Source organism: Crinia signifera, chromosome 6 (assembly GCF_055691185.1).
Source record: "Crinia signifera chromosome 6, ASM5569118v1, whole genome shotgun sequence".
NCBI lineage: Eukaryota > Metazoa > Chordata > Amphibia > Anura > Myobatrachidae > Crinia > Crinia signifera.
This window is the reverse complement of record NC_139222.1, coordinates 265,855,340-265,876,934: the sequence shown is the minus strand read 5'-3', so window position 1 is coordinate 265,876,934 and position 21,595 is coordinate 265,855,340. Positions and strand designations below refer to the sequence as shown.

Here is a 21,595-nt window from a genome sequence, read left to right as displayed (position 1 = left end):
CGGAGCATAGTTTAATTAAGAGATTTTGCCAGGCTCTCAAGAAAATCCGGCCTAGAGTTAGGTCAATAATCCCCCAGTGGGATCTTAATTTGGTTTTGAATGGACTAATGGAGGCTCCGTTTGAGCCATTGGACAGAGCGAAGTTAAAGTTTCTAACATGGAAAATGTTATTTTTAGTTGCAATAACTTCAGCAAAAAGAGTGGGAGAGATCCATGCTCTGTGCATTAAAGAACAGTATTTAAAGATTTTCCCGGATCGGGTAGTGCTGAGGACTAGGCCGTCCTTTCTACCCAAGGTGGTTTCCTCATTTAATCTAAGTCAAGAAATTGTTTTGCCTTGTTTTTTCCAAAATCCTCTGACGAAGAAAGAGGAAAAATTGCATACCTTAGATGTCTTGAGAGCTGTCAAGATATATCTACACAGGACAACGGGGTTCAGGAAGTCAGAAGCATTATTCGTGATTCCCCAGGGGGCGAAGAAAGGGTTGGCTCCGTCAAAACAGTCAATGTCAAGGTGGCTAAAGGAAGTAATTGCGTTCACTTACAAGAAGGTTGGTCGTGAAGTTCCTGAGGGTATTAAGGCTCACTCGACAAGGGCAATGGCGGTTTCCTGGGCGAGAGAGGCCAAAGTGTCAACTAAGGAAATTTGTCAAGCAGCCACCTGGTCTTCCTTGCATACCTTCTCTAAGCATTATGCATTGGATGTCGCGGGGTCAAGCTTTGGAAGTGAGGTTCTTAAGCAAGTCTTGGCTTGAGGTATAGTATAACCCACCCTACTGCTTTGGTACATCCCAATGTAATGGCTGCCATGAAGTATGAAGGAGAAAGCAAGGATTATACTCACGATAATACCTTTTCTTCGGAATACTTCATGGCAGCCCAAAAATTTTTGGGCCCTCCCTATTTGTGTTTTTTCCCTAGGATCAGGACGGAGACAGTCAAAGACTACGGTCTATGGGGAGGTGCCAGATTATATAGAGGAAGGGGCTGGATCCTAGGGGAAAAAAACTACCTGTCTAATTGGAGAGGAGAGAGGGATGAACCCAATGTAATGGCTGCCATGAAGTATTCCGAAGAAAAGGTATTATCGTGAGTATAATCCTTGCTTTCTCTACAAGCTTTTGAAACATTTTCGGCAATATGCGGGAGCTGATTGGAGCCAGCGGTATCTATCTATCTATTTATCAATCATACATAATGTGGGAGATGCCCGGCACTCAGCTGTCTAGGTGCAGCGTGTATGGTGCTCTTACTTCCTAATATTAGGAATTGTTGATATAGCAAAACAAACTGCATCACTTGCAGAGCTGAATACTGCATAATGTCATAGCACAATCTGGTTATGGCCACCTAACTGCTTGTCAGCGATTCCTATGTGTGGGGATGTGTCTTCTGCTACTCTATCTGACTGTCACTGTGGTCACCCGGGGCAAGCTGCAAGTTAACGGGAGGACTATTTTCTGTCTGTCGTTGTCTCTGTCTGTCTGTCGGTGTCTATGTGTCTGTCTGTATGTTCGTGTCTCTGGGTCTGTCTGTCTGTCATTGTCTCTGTGTCTGTCTATCTGTCGGTGTCTCTGTGTCTGTTTGTCTGTCGGTGTCTATGTGTGGGCGGGCAGCTGACATCCGGTGATGTCAGCTGCCCCCCCCCCCCGACCCGCGTTATCGTCCCATTAGCATGAGAACGTTCAGCATTCTCATGGGAACGCCCAAGAAACGCTGGGCATTCCCATATGCAAATGGTTCACCGCACCACGCCCCTCCATCCGGACACTTGGGTGTGTGCGCCCGAACACACGCCTGTTCGCCATGGACACACGCACCCAGCGTATGCACAGGCGCAGAAATTACCCTGCCCATGCGCATATACAACCATCGATGCCCTTGCGACGATTCTGGTCCATGCTAAAGGCCTTAATGCATTTCTATGCGCTATATAGAAGCACAAGTGTGGAGAGGGGGCCACGCCAATTGCCACGGATGTAGCAATGATGAGCATGAATACATTTCATTTGTATTTACAGCTAGAGATATATATCATATATGAATCTTTTACCGTCTCTTGAACAGCACTGTGGACACACGCAGAATACCCTATGGAAAAGTATATATAAATATAGAATAATTAAAAAGTTTGATTTGACAAAATTTGTAACTCTGCCTCCCATCTCCTTGCAGGATGGTATCGAGGCTACGCTCTCAGAAAGAAATCCAAAAAGGTACGTTCCCAACCAATAAAAGGGCTTATTGCCTCCTAGATGTGAATGCGTAAATGATCATTGCAGATGTTTTACAGAGTCATTTCAGGTGGCTTATCCCAGGCACTGTAATGAAGACATTTAAAACCACAAGCTGTAATCTTCATTATCCTGCTTGGAAATACGTGAAACTTGAGAGAAATAAAAAAATATTCTTGACTCCATTAAAATGAAGCCACGCCACCCTCCCTTTTATCTCTGTATTACTTGCTAAATGGTTTCATTTCGGTGTCGTAATGTTCCTGGGCTAATCATGTGCCGCCCGCTCTCAGCATTCTCGTCACAGCCCAGTGCAGAGACACCTAATTCTGACACCAGCGCTGATTACAGTCAGAGAACGGCTGTTCCTGCGAGGGAAGAACTGCGTCTAATCCGTCCAGATACGGCAGCCGCTGAACCCAATGCTAATTCTGTTGACGTAGCGGAGATCAATATAAGTTATAGGATCCATAACTGCGTTCTGTAAGCGGCACAAAACCGCGCACACGCCGAATGTATTATCATCTCTGTGTAGCAATTATTCTGACACTATAATTAATGTAATCAAAATAAGTCTATGAATTTGATTAAAAAGGTGCTAAAATAATAGCTGAGAATGGGGAGGGGGGGGGGGGGGTGTAATGGAACCTTCGCTGTATTCTTGAGTATAAACCAGCGGAAACAATGATTCTGCCTGAATAATTGATGAGGATTAACAATACACAGGACCAAAAAAATAAAAAAAAAACAACAAGGCGACTCATGCGTTCCTTGTCTGGTTAATTGATGTAATCCCAGGCAATGATATAAAAGTGTTTTTACTTAAGTAGTCAAAATAATACTGGAAATCGGTCTTGTTGGTTGGCTGCAAGTATAGAAGTGATCGTATTGTGCGTATAGGCATTTGGTATGCAGTCATTATGCCTCAATGAGAAGCTGCAAAAGGGATGGCCAACATCAATGGTTTATGGCCGATGTCAAATTCTTTTGCCATCGATGGTGGGGAGAACCAGATGGTTTCCCTCCAAAAGCGATGTTTTGCTTTTTTTTTTTCATAGTTCCACAGAGCATAGCTCCCCCCCCTCCACCCCCTCGCTCTTCTTGGCCTATGGGCCAGTCGGTCAAAGGTAATGGCTGACTGACCATCGACAGGTAAAACTATCAATGGTCATCCATTACATAGTTTATTACTATCGATGGCCGGATGCAGTATCGCCATCGATAAATGCCGACTGCACTGGTGGACATCCCTAAACTGCAAGCATTAGATATAGGGGACTAGAAGTGTTTCAGAAAAGGGGGCATTTCTTGGGTATACCTTGTCCTCATATTCAGCTTTTCCCGGCCCTGGAACCGTGATTTCACCAGTCATCCCGAGTAACTCGAGAGTTACGTAAATGTTAAATGATCATGTAGTTAATCCAATGCTGCTGCTCCCGACACAACTGTGGCCCGGAGATGCCGGCATAAGACCGCCCACTGCAGCTTTTACATAATACCGTGCAGCTTCTGTGCACAAAGAAGCATTGGATGTGAGGTTCGTTTACAAGACGACCCATCAGTAACACGCTCACAGGGCCATTGGTTACAGTGAGGACTATTATGGCAAGGTGACCGTTATGTGCAAGGGGATAATGCTCCAGCCAATCAGCTCCAATATGTAAATTAACAGATAGGAGCTGATTGGCTGGGGCATTATCACCTTGCACATAAAGTTCTTTATGGGGATGGACGTCATACATTGACCCCAGAATCACAAGTGAAATAATTAGCTCCATCTATGGATCTTTTAATACTGTATGTGTCGGGGAGTAATGAGTACACCTGTGCTCCTGCTGGGTCTCCTGGAACAGCGTGCACATGTTGGGGGTACTTGAGGACAGAGGTTGGGAACCGCATCTCTAGACCTTCAGCTCAAACTGGAAAATATTACATTCAGAAATACACTCCCATAGGACGGAACACTTGGCCAGTGCCTCGAACCCAGGCATGTCCAAACTGCGGCCCTCCAGCTGTTGTGAAACTAAAATTCCCATCATGCCTTGCCACAGTTTTGCTATTAGGGAATGGTAAAACTACGGCAAGGCATGCTGGGATGTGTAGTTTCACAACAGCTGGAGGGCCGCAGTTTGGACATGCCTGCTCTAGCCGGAGTGCCCGGCGCTGCTAGTTAGTTCTATAATATAGGCAAATCCATTCTGTATGCAAAGTTAATGTAGCGGTGGCGGAGGAGAGTGGGAGATCCGGTCATAGGCCACAAAGCCATATTCTTTGGTGAGCTCTCAGTCCAGTTTTGTATCTTCTAATGGAAACCTACTAGAAGTTTTAAAACCATATGGCACTTGGTGTATGTTTATAGAGTGTTGTTTACATTGATAACATCCAATATTTTGATCATTATGAGGTTTTGTGTAGTTGTGTTTAATACGTGTCTTTTTTTTATTTTTTTCAGGGCATATTTCCAGCCAGCTACATTCATCTTAAGGAAGCCACAGTCGAAGGAAAGGGGTAAGTCAACATCATCTTTTTTATTTTTTTTTAAACGAAGAATTAATAGGTATACAGTGGTCACAGTTTATAACAATGCAAATTACCGGTCATTAGCTGTGACCCTGTAACTTACAGCCGCAGTCTCATACTGAAGGACCGAATAATGTGTAAGGATGCTGGATGTATGTTGTGTACCTGTGACTAAAATAAACAAATTGGATTTTATTGATCATTATTTTGGTCAGTTGAGAAATAGGCCGTAATAGATCAATAGTCATAGAAACATAGAATTTGACGGCAGATAAGAACTATTTGGTCCATCTAGTCTGCCCCTTTTTTATCCTCCAGGTAATCTCAACCCTTTTTTAGCCTTAGTTCTTTGTAAATATATTCATATGCCTATCCCAAGCATGTTTATTCCACTTATCAACTTATCCACTACCCTTTCTGTGAAGTAATTTTTTCTAACATTTCCCCTGAACCTACCTCCCTCCAGTTTCAGTGCATGTCCTCGTGTTCTATTACTTCTTTTCCTTTGAAGAAAATTTCCCTTCATATATTTGAAGATTTCTATCATGTCCCCTCTTTCCCTTCTCTGCTCCAAACTATACATGTTAAGATCTTTTAGTCTTTCCAGGTAAGTTTTGTGATGTAGGCCATGCACCATTTTAGTTGCCCTTCTTTGTACAGTCTGTAATGTATTTATATCCTTCTGAAGATATGGCCTCCAGAACTGGACACAGTATTCCAGATGAGGCCATACCAATGACCTATAAAGTGGCATTATTACATCTTTCTTTCTGCTACTGATTCCTCTCCCTATGCAACCAAGCATCTGACTAGCCTTCCTCATTGCTTTGCTAGCCTTCCTCATTGCCTTTAAGTCTAGTTGACTCCTAGATCCCTTTCCTCCTCAGTAGTTTCCATTGTAGTACCCTTGATACTATATTGCGCTTTTGGGTTTTTGAGTCCCAAGTGCATAATTTTGCATTTTTTAGCATTAAACTGTAGTTGCCATGCTCTTGACCAATTTACCCCTCCTGGTGTGTCTACTCTGTTGCATATCTTTGTGTCATCTGCAAAAAGGCATACTTTTCCCTTCATTACCATTTGCAATGTCACTAACAAAGATATTAAAGAGCACTGGTCCAAGTACAGATCCACTGGTAACATGTCCCTCCATAGAATGCACTCTATTTACTACAACTGTCTGCTTCCTATCCTGCAACCAGGTTCTTATCCATTTAATTGTTTTATAATCCAATCCCACACTTTCAAGTTTATTTAGCAGCCTGCGATGTGGGACAGTGTCAAATGCCTTACTAAAGTCTAGATAAGCCACATCTACGGCCCCCCCCCTTAGTCCGTGATAAAGAAATATGCATCTAAGGACAGGTAATCCAGAGGCGTTGTTACAAAGCAGGAGATCTCGGGAAGTACATGGCTACATTAAGGGCTGTAGATGTAGATGACCATATACTTCTGCTGACAACTAGTAAGACAGCTAGTGTAATTGCTGACTTTTCTATCTTTTTTTTTAAACCTTTTCATTTCACAAAAAAGCTTTTTGGTTTACTAAATAAGGATTTATTGCGAACTAGGTGATTCATCGCGCCCTATGAGCACTCTTCACACTGTCGTAAGGGGCTCCGCCCCTTTAACCCGTGAACGTCTTTATTGCATGAAATATAGATGGGGCAGGTGGGTCTGGTCTGGTATACTGTTCCCCCTAAAACCTATGGATGCCTTTATTGCGTGAAATATGGTTTGTGCAGGAGGGCGGGTGGGGATGTAGTGCAGGAGGGGCAGGTGTGGTGTTTCGACAGGTGGATGTGGTGGTGCTTTGGTTGGTGGAGTGGCCGGAGCGGTGGTGATGTGGGTGGGTGAGGGTTGCGGGGAGGGGAGGTTAGGGTTAGGCTGTTGGAGGGCAGGTTAGAGTTAGGCTGCATTAGGGGAGGTTAGGGTTAGGCTGCATGAGGGGTGGGTTCAAATCACACACCTGTAGACATGCACATTAACTTTCACACATCTAAGCATACACATGCACACATTCATACAGTCAAAAATATTTAGGCCAGTCTTGGAGGCCTTTCCAAAAGCTTGGGCTTTCAGTTCTACTAAAATAAAAAAAATAAAAAAAACTCTGTAAAAAATATATAATATAATATAAATACTATATTAATGAAATTAGCTATTGAAAACCTGCTATATTCAAATGGTAAAGTATTTTTTTTCCCGCATTTACTCCTGCTATTGCCATCCCGATTAAGAAGAATAATTCTTATATAGCCGAGCATGAGGAAGACCCCCTGATTTATTTTTCTCTGGGGGTGCTACAAAAATCGTTAGCGTTCACCCTTTGGAAAAAAAAAAGGTGGATCAACTGTTTTTGCCAGAGCAGCAGTTTTTATCCATTTTCATAGTCAGATAAAAAAGAGAGTGTTATCTAATCGCTAAAATCATCATCATTTTCAGGAAATGTTTTATTTCCTTAAAGAAAAGCCATGGGTAGAGGCCTTGGTTGAGCCTTTAACGGTTATTTAGACGTACAGTAAATTTGTGTCTATAATTGGCTGCTGTGCCTGGTGCATCTCTTCCGCCGTATTGTCATCAGTAAGTGACAGTTTAGTTAAACACTGTGCACAAAATCTGTTCTGTTGCCGTCTTTGTCTTAACCTCTAGATTAAATATGTTCGGCATCAGTATTCTAATCATCTGATTACTGCATAATGACATCTCCTAGTCTGATTACAAAATTGATTTCAAGAGAAGACTTGCGGGACTGAAATAGCAGAAAGATGATTTATTTTTATATAATGAATACATTTAAAAAATAAACACAAAAAATTTACTTGCAGGAAGTTTTGACGTAGTTTTTCCGACAATGGGGGTTATTCGGATCTGATCGTTTATGTGCACAGTTTCAGAGCAGGGTGCTGCTAGAGGGGCAGGGTGCATATTGCCCTTTAAAACAGCCTTGCGTGAATACTATCAACTTTAAGCAAGATGGATGTGTTTTGGATGCCCTTTTGAAGGTGCGAGACTGGTAGAAAGTCTGACCTGTCAAGGGGCTTAGTACCGCAGGAGGCGGTTACGTGCTTTGGAAATGATGGCCAGGAGATTGAACTGAATTGTGCAGGAGGAGCCAGTGCCGTAGGTTAAAGTGTAGAGAGGCTGACGCCTACCAGTTAGATAGGTACTTGAGACTATTGTTAAAGTTCTCCTATCACCCATACTCAGCGGAGCCAGCCATGAAAGCTATTCCCACCACTGAAGTGGCCAGCTGGGTCTTCTGGCAAATGCCATTAGGGCCAATCCGGTCGTCTGGATGCCTGGGCTCCGCCCTCTGTCCAGAGAGGTGGTGTGTTGTAAGGCCATGTCCCCGCAATTTCTTTTTTACCCCATTATACATGGCCCCTTATCCCCTATGCATGCACAGGAGGTACTCCAAAGCTTATTATACTGTACCCCAAACCATCATGATCATGTAGGACTTGAGGCTTAGCTATTGGGCTATTTGAGGTTTCTCAGTGTAACATGCAGGCCTGATTAGCAGATATCTGTTAATATTCTTTGTACTGTTTTTCAAACAGGAAAGCCCCAGGTCCGCTTACTAAAGGTTCCACTTTGATACAAAGGTGGTAGCACTTCCCCACGATAAGTATTGTCCACCTTGAATTACAGCATCTTTGCTAGGGGAGTACTTATGTCTTTTACCAATAGCTTCTGTGCCTGGCTTATTTTTTTGTTGAATGAAGTAATAAATAGAAGAGGTTCTAGGTTATTTGTTAATATCAAATTGTTAAATATCTCAAATTTGGCAAAGTATGGGGAGACTTGAACAAGTATCTTTGTGAAAGCAATGATATTTTATATGCAGTGAACCGTCCTTTAGTTATAATTTGTTATAAAGAAATGATTGCTGAAATAAAAAAAGCGTGCCCTGAAAAAATCAGTTAAGCAAAGTTTAAATTTCTGTCTGCTTTAATCAATAACCAATTACCACCTTGCCAACCTCCTGTGCTTGCAGCGTGCTGCCACATTGCTTGTACATGGTATACCCTTTCTCGCTCACTAATTAGAGGACTTCCAGATCTACTATGGATAACAGAGGTGCAATCTGTATAGCTGGGGTGTACCTATTAGTGGGAACACATTTAGGTTCTGTATTTGTTTTTCTTGACCAGTTTTTGCGGCTTCTAGCTTGACCATCTGAGGAAATTGGACTAGTGTTTGCTATCTTATCTTATGCACTGTCCTTCTTGGCTCTTTAACACACTAGCTTTAGAATGCCATTCTATCTCCATCAGAAAAATGCAGCATTCCTGAGCACTCGGGAAACACAGAAGTACTCTCGTGGTGAGGATGGAATGTTTTTGTGGGTTTCTAATATGCCATTCTAACACCTGGGTCCCTGACTGGCCAGTGGAACCAACGCTCCACAGGACTTTATCGTTTCGATTTTTTTTTTTTCTTTTGTAATCTCGTTTATTTTGGTAGAACTTGAAAACATTCCAACCTTTGGTGCATATAATCCTGTCATTTTTAATTGAAATGGAATTATCTTTATGCTAAGATTATGACAAGTTTGGGGTAAGGCACAAAAACTCCTACATTTACCCCAGACTCCAAATATGTCTTTAGGGATGCCAATCCCGGGACATTTTTTCAATCCCGGGATTCGGGATTGAAAAATGCCCAATCCCGGCATTCCCGCGATTGGCTTCCCTAATAAAAAAAACCGCTACGTCCGCCTGCATATTAATTTACAGATGTGTGGTGCGGACGGTAGCCAGGAGGTGGAGCCAGGCGGGTGGGCGAGCCAGGCTGATGGCCTGGTGGGTGAGCGGGCTGGTCCGCTGTCGGCCTCGTCCACTGCTGGGCGGGTGTTCTGGCCAGTCACAGGATAGAGGCAGCCTGTGAGGCCTGCGCAGCATGAACTCTGATGTCATCACTCTGCGCAGAGCCGTACTACACGGGACGGGAGAAGCCGGGCAGCTGCTGAGCACCCGCTCAGACCCTGCCCTGTATTAGACTGCGCATGCACAGTCTAATCCCGAAATCCCGGGGCCAAATCCCGGGATCCTGCCCATCCCGGGATTGGCCACCCTATATGTCTTATTCTTTACTCCGTTTTCCTGTTCTTCCCAGCTTAGAAACCTTTTACATGTACATGGACTTTGCATCTCATCTAAAACTAATTAAATGTAAAAGTAGTAATATTTACTTTGCATTTGGACTTTATAAACCATCTGTTGACTCTAGTATAAAGTATTGTTATTTTGTGTTTTTATCCTAGGGAGCATTTATATACTCGCTTTAAGCGGTTATTCAATCTGTGCCGCTCTTTCCACCTGCAGAAAATAGCGACACTCGCCTATTCAATACTGCCGTTTCTGACTGCATTGAAGGCTTTCAGATTCTGCTTCTTTTTTTTTTTTTTTTTTGTCAAATCTGAATTGTCAGAAATGGCCGCCAATTGTCGATTTTGCAACCGATTCTGACACTCCACAGTCGGAAAATTTAATACTGACTGTCGAGTTAGTCAGGAACAGGTCGAAAATGGCTGTGAGCGATCCCGACAGCCGGTTTCGGGATTTAATACCCCTCTAAATGTCTATTTATATGGAAAGTGTATTTTTGTTCTCTAAACAGTATTTAAAAAATATATTTGTACCGAAATAACATAAAATGGCTTGGGTAGATGATTTATTCCTGGTAAATCTAGAAAATCACCGTTCAGTGGCGGAAACCTTCAGGATTCGCAGAGACAAAAATAAGTCAAATATTTTGTTTATTTTTTCTGATGCATTATATGTATAATATAGCAGTGTGTTGTTTAACCTGTGTAGGCAACATGAAACCGTTGTACCGTGTGAGATCCCGCTTGTACAAGAAGTCACCACAACGCTGCGGGAATGGTCCATCATATGGCGACAACTTTATGTAGTAAGTAACTGGAAGTGTTTCGAAATTTTGCAAATTTTTACCTTTTAATGGCATGTGGGGGGCGGCGGCAGCATCTGTAACTGGCACTACTGGGGGACATGATAGGAGCTGATTATCACTCTTCACTTTTTGAAGCTTGATACATCTCGCTCCCATGATATGTAACTGGCACTACTTAGGGATATGATATGTAACTGGCACTACTTGGGGATATGATATTTAACTGGCACTACTTGGGGATATGATATTTAACTGGCACTACTTGGGGATATGATATTTAACTGGCACTACTTGGGGATATGATATGTAACTGGCACTACTTGGGGATATGATATGTAACTGGCACTACTTGGGGACATGATATGTAACTGGCACTACTTGGGGACATGATATGTAACTGGCACTACTTGGGGACATGATATGTAACTGGCACTACTTGGGGATATGATATGTAACTGGCACTACTTGGGGATATGATATGTAACTGGCACTACTTGGGACATGATATTTAACTGGCACTACTGGAGACACCTATAGCTGGTACTACTGGCGGGCATGATATGGAACTGGCACTACTGGGGGCATGATATAAACTGGCACGACTGGCAAACATCTGTAACTGCCACTACTGGGGGACATGATATGTAACTGGCACTACTGGGGGACATGATATGTAACTGGCACTACTGGGGGACATGATATGTAACTGGCACTACTGGGGGACATGATATGTAACTGGCACTACTGGGGGACATGATATGTAACTGGCACTACTGGGGGGACATGATATGTAACTGGCACTACTGGGGGGACATGATATGTAACTGGCACTACTGGGGGATATGATATGTAACTGGCACTACTGGGGGGACATGATAGGAGCTGATTATCACTCTCAATTTTTCACTTCTTGAAGCTTGATACATCTCGCCCATGATATGTAACTGACACTACTGGGGACATGATACGTAACTGATATGTAACTGGCACTACTGGGACATGATATGTAACTGGCACTACTGGAGACACCTATAACTGGCACTACTGGCGGGCATGATATGGAACTGGCACTACTGGGGACCTGATATGGAACTGGCACTACTGGGGACATGATATGTAACCATTACTGGGGACGTGATCTGTAACTGGCACTACTGGGGGACATGATAGGAGCTAATTATCACTCAATTTTTCACTTTTTGAAGCTTGATACATCTCGCCCATGATATGTAACTGGCACTACTGGGGACATGATATGTAACTGGCACTACTGGGGACATGATATGTAACTGGCACTACTTGGGGATATGATATGTAACTGGCACTACTGGGGACATGATCTGTAACTAACACTACTGCGGACATGATCTTTAACTGTATACAAAATAAATGCAAGATACCCCAAGATAATTCTTTAAAATATAAAAATATTTTGAAATACGGACTAATACCTCTTCTGCTCAACAGGAGGTTTCTGCCCTCCCTGAGGGACCCCCGTGTTACATTTTGACAGGTGTACCGCCCCTCTAAGTGAAGGAGAGGAGAGAGGGTCCTGCTCATGAGAGCTTACTTTCTTAATTTCACCTGAATAGAAGAAACGCAATACAACATTGGGTACTTGTGTATTATAGCGGCGCCCCCGATGTACATCGTACGATGGACGCATCGCATGCCATGTACCCGATGGCATGCGATGCGACGCGATTTTGACCCCCTATACGATGAAAAATCGTATAAGCACCCTAATGGGTGCTTACAATGTTAAATGCACCCCCACGCCACCCCCCCCACTATAAACGTGAACCCGAAGCGTGGCGAGCGCAGCGGTACGCGTCCTACGACCTTTTCATACCCCCACTATCCACGTCGGCGTGGAGTTGAGAATAGAATAGTGTGGCGAGCGCAGCGAGCCACCGAGCCCAAAGCGTGGCAAGCGGATACTTTCACAGGTAAACGCGTCCCTTCGCGGGCTTCACAGGTATCCGCGTCCCCTCGCGGGGCTCGCTGCGCTCGCCACACTATTCTATTCTCAACTCCACGCCGACGTGGATAGTGGGGGTATGAAAAGGTCGTAGGACGCGTACCGCTGCGCTCGCCACGCTTCGGGTTCACGTTTATAGTGGGGGGGTGGCGTGGGGGTGCATTTAACATTGTAAGCACCCATTAGGGTGCTTAACATTGTATAAGCACCCATTAGGGTGCTTATACAATGTTAAATCGCATCGCATTGTATGCCATGTACAATGGCATACAATTTGAAAATTGTATGCCATCGTACACTATCGAACGATATCGCGTCGCAACGCATACCATCATATGCGTTATGGTATGCGATGCGATGGGCGCCGCCAAAATACACAAGTACCCAACATTGTAGCGTTTGCTTCTGCATATTGCCTCTATCCTCTAGCTTGATCTCAAGTCAAATAACCACTTTTTCTTCTTCTTTTTTTTTTCTTTTGCTTTCGTTAGCAAGATAATCGGGAAATGTTTAATTGCGTACGAAATATGATCTGTGACCTGGTGGAGTGGAGATCACAGATCCTCTCCGGAACCCTGCCACAAGATGAACTTAAAGAGCTGAAAAAGAAAATCACAGCCAGGATTGATTATGGAAACAGGTTTGCACATTTTTGTTTATTTTTTTTATTCTTTCGCTGTGATGTACTATTGCGTTGTAGAGCACATAACAGCTCCTGATTGTCAGTCGACATTTGTACATCCCCCCCCCCCCTTCCTTTCTGCATTATGAAAATTTCATTTCAGATCATTGAAATTTCCTTGGCTGTTTTTTGATGTGCAGCATTGACAAATACAGTGCCAAAGTAGACATAATAAGGCTTATTAAATATTCTGTGTGAAAATCTGATGAAAGGCTATTTGCATTCTGTGCCAGTTTGCTCTTTGTAGAATTATCCTAATTGTAAAACAACCTCCTGCTCTTCTCCATGATAAAAGGAAGAGCTAGCACTTCACACGATTTTTCTAAACAAGTCAAAGTTTAAATTTGTAGCTTTACGCGAGGCTTGCGCTAGACGCCTCTCTGTATTGTAAATCAGCCGCTGTTTAGATACACAACACTTCCTTTCTGTGCTTCAAAGCCAAAGTTCCTAAACGCATGGCCCCCGTTACAGCTGTGCCACACAGTCAACCTCTGAAAGGTGTTTTGCTTTGCAGAGTGTTCTGTTACACGGCGATTAAAGTGTCAGTAGGGTCTGGGCGTATAGTATTCCCTGATGATGAGGCCCATGGGTCGACTTCATAGACCAAACCCAAAAAAGATCTTGCGTTTTAAAGTCAAATACTGTAATTGAATTATGTTCTAAAATAAAAAAAAATATTTGCATGAAAAATGTAAGTATTGTCAGTAGATCCTTAGGGGGTATTTATTCCGGGTTTCCAACTGTTTGAACGCCCTGACAGTTGGAATCTCAGGATGTTTTTGCTTCTCTGGACTGCAACTCAACTGTTGGTATTCAATGTACTGACAGTCAAGTTTCGGAAAGTCAGAGGATTGTCGAAAAATGGGCATGACTTCAACTATCAATGGCCGTTTGCTTAAAAACGGATCGACTTGTTTTAAAGTTGGATCTGTTTTGTCGGAAACTTCCCTCATTGATGTGGGAAACTGCAGCATTGAATTGAAAATCTGTCATCTTGTGCTCAGTCTCTTTGTCTGTCGGTCTCTCTCTCAGGTGTATATTAATAGCAGCAGGACAGTTTGATGCTGTTGTCTGAATAGGGCCTATCACATACCAAATTAAAGGTCTTGGATCAGTGTTGTTTGGGAAAAAATGTCCGCCTGCCATTCACCATGCCTTACCATTGTGCTAAGGATATATTCACAGTTGGTGAACTTTCCTGGGTGCACCTAGATGACCTCGAACTTGTAACCTCCTGGGTCACCTGGAAACCGTGACCGTTATTTGCAGCCACCCGCTACGCAGGGATTTTTAAAAAATTCAGCTTCTAAGCGGGGGGTCAAATGTTCCGCTCGGCAAAGTGTTGCCTGGTTGATCTGTGCCTGGCCTATTAGCAAGTTATTTTATTTATGTGTTTATCCAGCTCGCTTGATCACTGTCCTATATTTTGGTACTGTAATGCTGCCCATCCAGTTTGCGGTACAGTCCTCACTACACAAATTGGAGAAGAATCATCTCTATTTGGTTTTATTTTAAGAGCTGCAAGAGTGATTTATGGTGACCACAGACACTACAATTGTACTGTGCTATGCGTTTTTGACTATACAATTGTTCTATACAATTTTCTTTTAGCATGCGATGCGATTTGCACTTAGCACGTACAATGTACGTGCGATGCGATTTGATCTTAGTTTTGCACTAGTTGCTGGGGCCCCTTTAACCTTCTCTGACTCCCCCATAAAAGAAAAAGACCTGTGTCAAACACCAAACCCCCCCCCCCCCCGCACCGCACCTTCAATGTCCATCAGCACCCCTTTAATAAAAATACACTTTGCACCTTCACTGCAGCCTCTTCAGCCCCAGCAATACCCCCTACCCACAGCAAAATTACCCTGTGGGGGGTGTCCGGAAGGCCGTGCAGCGTCTACCTGGCTGCGGGGGGGTGCTGGCGTTCCTGCGCTGAGTGTGCGGGGGCTGCTGGCGGGATTGAAGCGGGCGGGCTTGAGGCGAGCGGGCGGCCAATATTAAAGCTACGCCTCTGCTCCTATGTAATTTTGCGGGCACCTGTAAAAAAAAAACCTTACCTGATAGCCGCCTTGTCTTGCCGCTCCGCTCCGACCTGTGCTGCCGCCTGTACTGCCTCCACGTGACAGCCCTCTTCGCGCCGCAGCAGCAGATGACTGACAGCGGAGGGGGCGTGTTTAAAAAAAAAAAGCACGGACAGCATACTAATCGTATGCCACTACACAGCAGGCCCGATGCTGTGCGATAATGTCCAAAAAAGTATGTGCTGCACATACTTTTTTGGACATACGATATCGGGGTGCCGGGGACGCGCATCGCGTCGCAGAGGCACTTAAACTGCACCCGATCATTGTACAGAGGATGCGTTTTGTACTTAAAAAGTACAAAACGCATTCGATTATTGTAGTGTCTGTGGGCACCTTTACAGCATAAAAAATTAGTAATGTGAGAATTAGATCGCTACGTTCATTATAGACATATCTCTGTGCTGGAGCACCACCATTATTGACGCTAAAATTATCAAAAGTTTATGCAGGGACTATTGTTGTTGTTGTTATTAGTGTAGTACAAGGCAAACATAACATTACACTGAGTGCATGAAAAGTAAAATACAAGCTTAATGAAGGTCAACTGAAGGTCACTATAACTCGGCAACTGAAGGTCACTAAAACAAGGCAACTGAAGGTCACTAAAACAAGGCAACTGAAGGTCACTATAACAAGGCAACTGAAGGTCACTAAAACTAGGCAACTGAAGGTCACTAAAACTAGGCAACTGAAGGTCACTAAAACTAGGCAACTGAAGGTCACTAAAACTAGGCAACTGAAGGTCACTGTAGCTAGGCAACTGAAGGTCACTGTAGCTAGGCAACTGAAGGTCACTGTAGCTAGGCAACTGAAGGTCACTGTAGCTAGGCAACTGAAGGTCACTGTAGCTAGGCAACTGAAGGTCACTGTAGCTAGGCAACTGAAGGTCACTGTAGCTAGGCAACTGAAGGTCACTATAGCTAGGCAACTGAAGGTCACTGTAGCTAGGCAACTGAAGGTCACTGTAGCTAGGCAACTGAAGGTCACTGTAGCTAGGCAACTGAAGGTCACTGTAGCTAGGCAACTGAAGGTCACTGTAGCTAGGCAACTGAAGGTCACTATAGCTAGCCAACTGAAGGTCACTATAGCTAGCCAAGTGAAGGTCACTGTAGCTAGGCAACTGAAGGTCACTGTAGCTAGCCAAGACCCCCTCCCCGCATTAAATAATATACATATAATTATCTCATGTACCAGCCATACATAAATAATATAAACTCAGGCCCAGTCAGCAAGACCCTCTCTGGCTGCAGCTTGGTGCTGCTAGTGTCACACTTTCACCTCATATCATTCACCACCAACATTTGGCGCAGCTTAAGGAGCAGGTGTGGGCAGTGTGTCAGGATGCTTACAGCTGCACACGTGGGTAGTGTCCGAAGCTGAGCTAAGTGCTGCTGCTGCTTTTGCTTAGTGGCGCTGCCTGTCAAAAATCCTGTAAGTACCTGGACTGGAGGCTCAATTGGGCAGAAATCCAGGGCTCTTGCTGTTCCTGGACCCCCGATTGGCCTCCTTAGTTAGGATGAAAGCCTACAAGGCATTGATAATGAATCCGATCTCTAGAGCGCATTGGAAGCTTTGGCAGGAAGAATATATTTGTATAGGGAAGATGAATGAGACCAGTATTGGGTGGCAGCATGGGAGATGTTCTGCAACCAGTAGTGGAAGGATGTGTACCTGGGGGGGGGGTGTATTCTTATCTGAAGATACGGTGAGTCATATATTATATCCAGGAGGCCACCTTTCTGGTAAGTGCTTGCACTTTCCCTTTTGTCCTATGAAGAGATGAATATATCTCCTCCCGTATACGGCTCAGCGTGATGTGGCAATTTTGCATTTCTTCTGACAGTACTTAGCTTTGCATAAAAACCCATTTTGAGACAGATCCCGGATTCCGTTCAGAGTATAGAACGTAAAGCCTAACCTTCTCTGCAATTAATGAAATCCTTGTTTGTTATTGTGTCTTACCATCTGCCAGCGTATTTGCTTAAAGTTTGCGTAGGCTCCAGATGCTCTATGTTCAAACAGGAATGAACATCTTGAGAATTTGTTTTGTTCACAAACTTCTGATAAATGGCAGCGAGACCTGCTGGAAACTCGTTCCCGTCCCCAAGACGGAGTTCTCCCAACACTGCAAAAGACAATACTTGTGCTGCATCTAGGTCATATACGTCCTTTATGTTCCAAAGCCTCAACACAGTGCGTGGTTCAGGCAGAAAGTGGTTGTACAGTATGTCAGGGAGAGTTCAGCAGAAGCCGCTGATTGCACACAACTTGCATCTTGCTGTCTTTGGGAGTTTTATATTTAGCCTTTTACCTATTGGTGTTCTGTTTACCTTAGCTGGATTGGGAGCTACGTGCGCTGAAGTCTTTTTGTTTATATTCTCTTGTAGCAACGTACATATGTTATTTATTTAAGCTTAGCTGAGGATCCCCATGTTCCAGGTATGGGGAACCTTGGCACTCCGTCTGAGGTTGAACTACACATCCCAGCATGCCCTGCTACAGTTTTGGTATTTGACCATGCTAAAACCGTTGCGGGGCATGCTGGGTTGTGTAGTTCAACAATCACTGCAGTGCCATGTTTCCCCATCACTGCTTTTTCTGTGTACCTCACTACTCTAAGCTTTCCTTTCTTTTTATCCCAATTATTTCTCCATTTTACATTCTCTTACACTTTGTTATCCATAAATGTAATCTATTCTAAATATTTTCATTACTTGAATGTCTTGTCATCTATTTTAGTTATCAAATGTATTCTAATTGTTATCTGTTATTTATCTTTATATTTCTTTGTTATCCAGTCTATATATTTTATCTATTTAAATATCAATATTTTGTGTATATGTGTGTGTGTCAGTGTATATTACACTAGTAAGCCCGCTTGAAGCAAATGCTTCGAAAGCTAGTCTTCTACCTTCTTTGTTTGTGCATATGTGAGATTGAGATGTAGTTTCACTCTCTGCCAGCAGATGGCAGTGTTTCGATTTACGGACTACATACATACATACATACATACATACATACATACATACATACATACACATATATATATATATACACTAGTAAGCCTCGTTGAAGCGAAAGCTAGCCTACTACCTTGTGATGGCCTCTGTGTTTGTGCTTGTGTGAGAGAGAAAGGGACAACAGCGTATCTACAATAGCTGCAGGGGGTGCAGCTGCTATGGGGCCCAGAGCTGAGAGGGGCCCACTTAGCCTGTCTTATATGCTGTATACATTTTTCAGCATTGAGTGATAAATCGGGGCCCTTACAAATCTTTGCTATGGGGTCCACATGTATCTAGTTACGCCACTGGAAAGAGATGTAGTTTCACTCGCTGCCAACAGATGGCAGTGTTTGAGAGACACACAAACGGACTATATATATGTGTGTGTGTATATATAAATATATACATGTGTGTGTGAGTGTTCGCCTTGAAAAAAGCTCCTGTCGTTTCTCCAATATAGAGGCAGATATATAAAGCCCTTTTTGAAGATATAAAGTGGAAGGTGATAACGCACCAGCCAATCAGCTGTGTTTGGAAATTGACTATTTGGAGTTGATTGGCTGGTGCGTTATCACCTTCCACTTTATCTCTTCACCAAATATATTGTGTTTTTATATAAATATAAAACTCCCAAAGACAGCAAGATGCAAGTTATGTGCAATCTGTGACTTCCCCGGAACTGTCCCTGACATACTGTACAACCATCTGGCTCTGCACCAGGCTTAACACATCTACCCCGCGGTCTGGAAAGCTGTATAGGTTTTTTTATTTATTTATTTGGAATTATGTTTGGAGTGTGTGTGAAGTTGTGCTAATGAAGGTCACTAGACACAACTGTTTGTGACCGTGAAATTGTCCCCATCTCCTCCTCTAGGATCCTGGACTTGGACCTGGTCGTTCGAGATGAAGACGGTAATATTCTAGATCCAGAACAGACCAGCACAATCAGTCTGTTCAGGGCGCATGAAATTGCATCCAAGCAAGTTGAGGAGAGAATTCAAGAAGAGAAGGTAGAGGACATTATACCGTTCTAGACTACTATTACACCTGCTGCTGCTGTTTTATTTATACTTTAGCAGAGAAATAAAGTTTTTTAAATATGCATGGACACTCGGGAGGAAATGGCCGGGCTGCTGACATCCGTTGATGTTAGCTGGCCGCCCCCCACACCCGTGTCATCGGGGCATTTGCTTGAAAACGCCAAGCATTCTCATGGGAAGGCCTTGAAACGCTGGCTTTCCTGAAGAGGTGAGTTTTCAGGGAACGCTTGAAAGTTTGCAGGCTAGTAGAGAGTCTTATTGTGCGTGGAAGGGCATTCCATAGGATGGGAGCAGCCCGATAAAAGTCCTGTAATAGTGAATGGGAGCTGGTGATCCGGGCGGAAGAGAGACACAGATCTTGTGCAGAGCGGAGTGGTCGAGTTTGGAGATATTTTGAGAGAAGTAAAGAGATATAAGCTGGTGTAGTATGATTATTTGCTTAATATGTGAGTAGAAGTATTTTATATGTATAAGAACTGCCTGGAATACTCTAAAGCAGAGGTGGCCAAACCGGTCCTCGAGATCTACCAACAGGCCACGTTTTCAGACCACATAGCTGGTGCACAGGTGTCGTCATCACTAACTGTCACATGTGCTGCATTCATTCCTAGCTGACACATTCTACAGATCCACGGGTGGCCTGGAAAACGAGACCTGTTGGTAGATCTCGAGGACTCGTGGTTTGGCCAGCCCTGCCCTCGATAAATTAATATTTTCTATCCAAGCTTAAAGCACATTTGAGCAGGACTTAACCTGCTGCCTAGCATGTGGACAATTCCACCAATGCTAATGGCCAATTTTTTTGTTTGTTTACAGTCCCAGAAACAGAATGACATCAACCGACAAGCCAAGTTTGCTGCCACGCCCTCATTTGCACTCTTTGTTAATTTAAAAAATGTTGTCTGCAAAATCGGGGAGGACGCAGAAGTTCTGATGTCACTCTATGATCCCTTAGAGTCCAAGTTTATCAGGTTAGTGTGATCTTTGCCAAAACCACAATTTGGGAACAACCAGCGACCAGACTGGAGAACATTTTCTTCTGTTGAATCTATTCTCTCGGTGGTCTTCGTATGGTGTAATGCGTAACTGTCCAATTGGAATGCAGAACAGGTTACTTTAAGGGATATCAGCAAAGTGGTGTGAAATTTCATTTACTTTATATCCAAATGTCAAAGCCATCCACTTACTTTCTGCCATAGATGTCAATATCACTAGTACTGTAGAATCGACCGTCTTTTGTAAATATAAATCCTAATTCATTGAGGACTATGCAGGTTTAGCACCCGCCGGAGACTTAAGTTTAGGCTGCGGGTGGGTTAGGCACTTAAAATGAGGGGGTAAGGATTAGGTTGCAGGGGAGAAGGTTTAGGCAGCAGAGAGGGAGAGTTAAGGGGGCCAGAAGGAGGTCAGTATACTTAATGGGCCCCTGTTGGGATCCCCTCTATCAGGGTACCAGCGTTGGATCTCTTACCGCCGACTTCCCTTCTGCCGTTTATCCAAATGTTTCCGGTACAGTGCTATTCTCCTGGCCGAATTGGCAATGTGTTTATGGTAGCAGGTCACGTATACGTAGCTACAAGTAACTCTTAGAAACTATTTTTTTTAGTTTGAGTGAATATTTTTAATTTACATTCTCTAATGTAATTGGAAATTAATGAAGGGAAAAAAAACACATGCAGTTCATAACTGGTTAATAAATTTTATTTGTACCCTGGCAATTAAAGCAATCATCTGAAATTAATGCCATTAGTTTAAAGATTCTTTCTCTTCTAAAGCACTGAAAGTGAATGTCTGACTGGAAATCTAAAATGTAATTTTATAGTAAATAACAAAACTCTTCCATTTATAATGATCTTATTATTCATAGAGATGGCCATGATTCACGAAGCTGTCATTGCAGGAATGTAAAGTCTTTGCAGCGGGAATGTTTGTGGCAAATAAAATGATCTTGCACTAAATAAGAGCACTATAAAATGTTGTCCATAGCAAACAACCAGATTCTGTCCATTATCTTCTAGATCAGTGGGTTCTCAACCTCGGTTCTCAGGACCCCCACACAGTTCATGTTTTAAAGGTCACCTGTGCATTTTTAAAATGTGACAGTTGGTGATACAGAGGGCAGCTTCT

General features: G+C 43.4%; 1 protein-coding gene across 1 annotated transcript in view; it reads left to right on the top strand.

Annotated features, from left to right (window-relative positions):
* DOCK1 (dedicator of cytokinesis 1) overlaps positions 1-21,595 on the top strand; it is a 342,756-nt gene that overhangs the window by 52,944 nt on the left and 268,217 nt on the right. The window contains exons 3-8 of the mRNA XM_083149518.1: positions 2,176-2,216; positions 4,687-4,742; positions 10,577-10,673; positions 13,146-13,294; positions 19,303-19,438; positions 20,285-20,439. Of these exons, the coding sequence (XP_083005644.1) occupies positions 2,176-2,216; positions 4,687-4,742; positions 10,577-10,673; positions 13,146-13,294; positions 19,303-19,438; positions 20,285-20,439 (634 nt within the window). The remainder of the gene's footprint in view (positions 1-2,175; positions 2,217-4,686; positions 4,743-10,576; positions 10,674-13,145; positions 13,295-19,302; positions 19,439-20,284; positions 20,440-21,595) is intronic.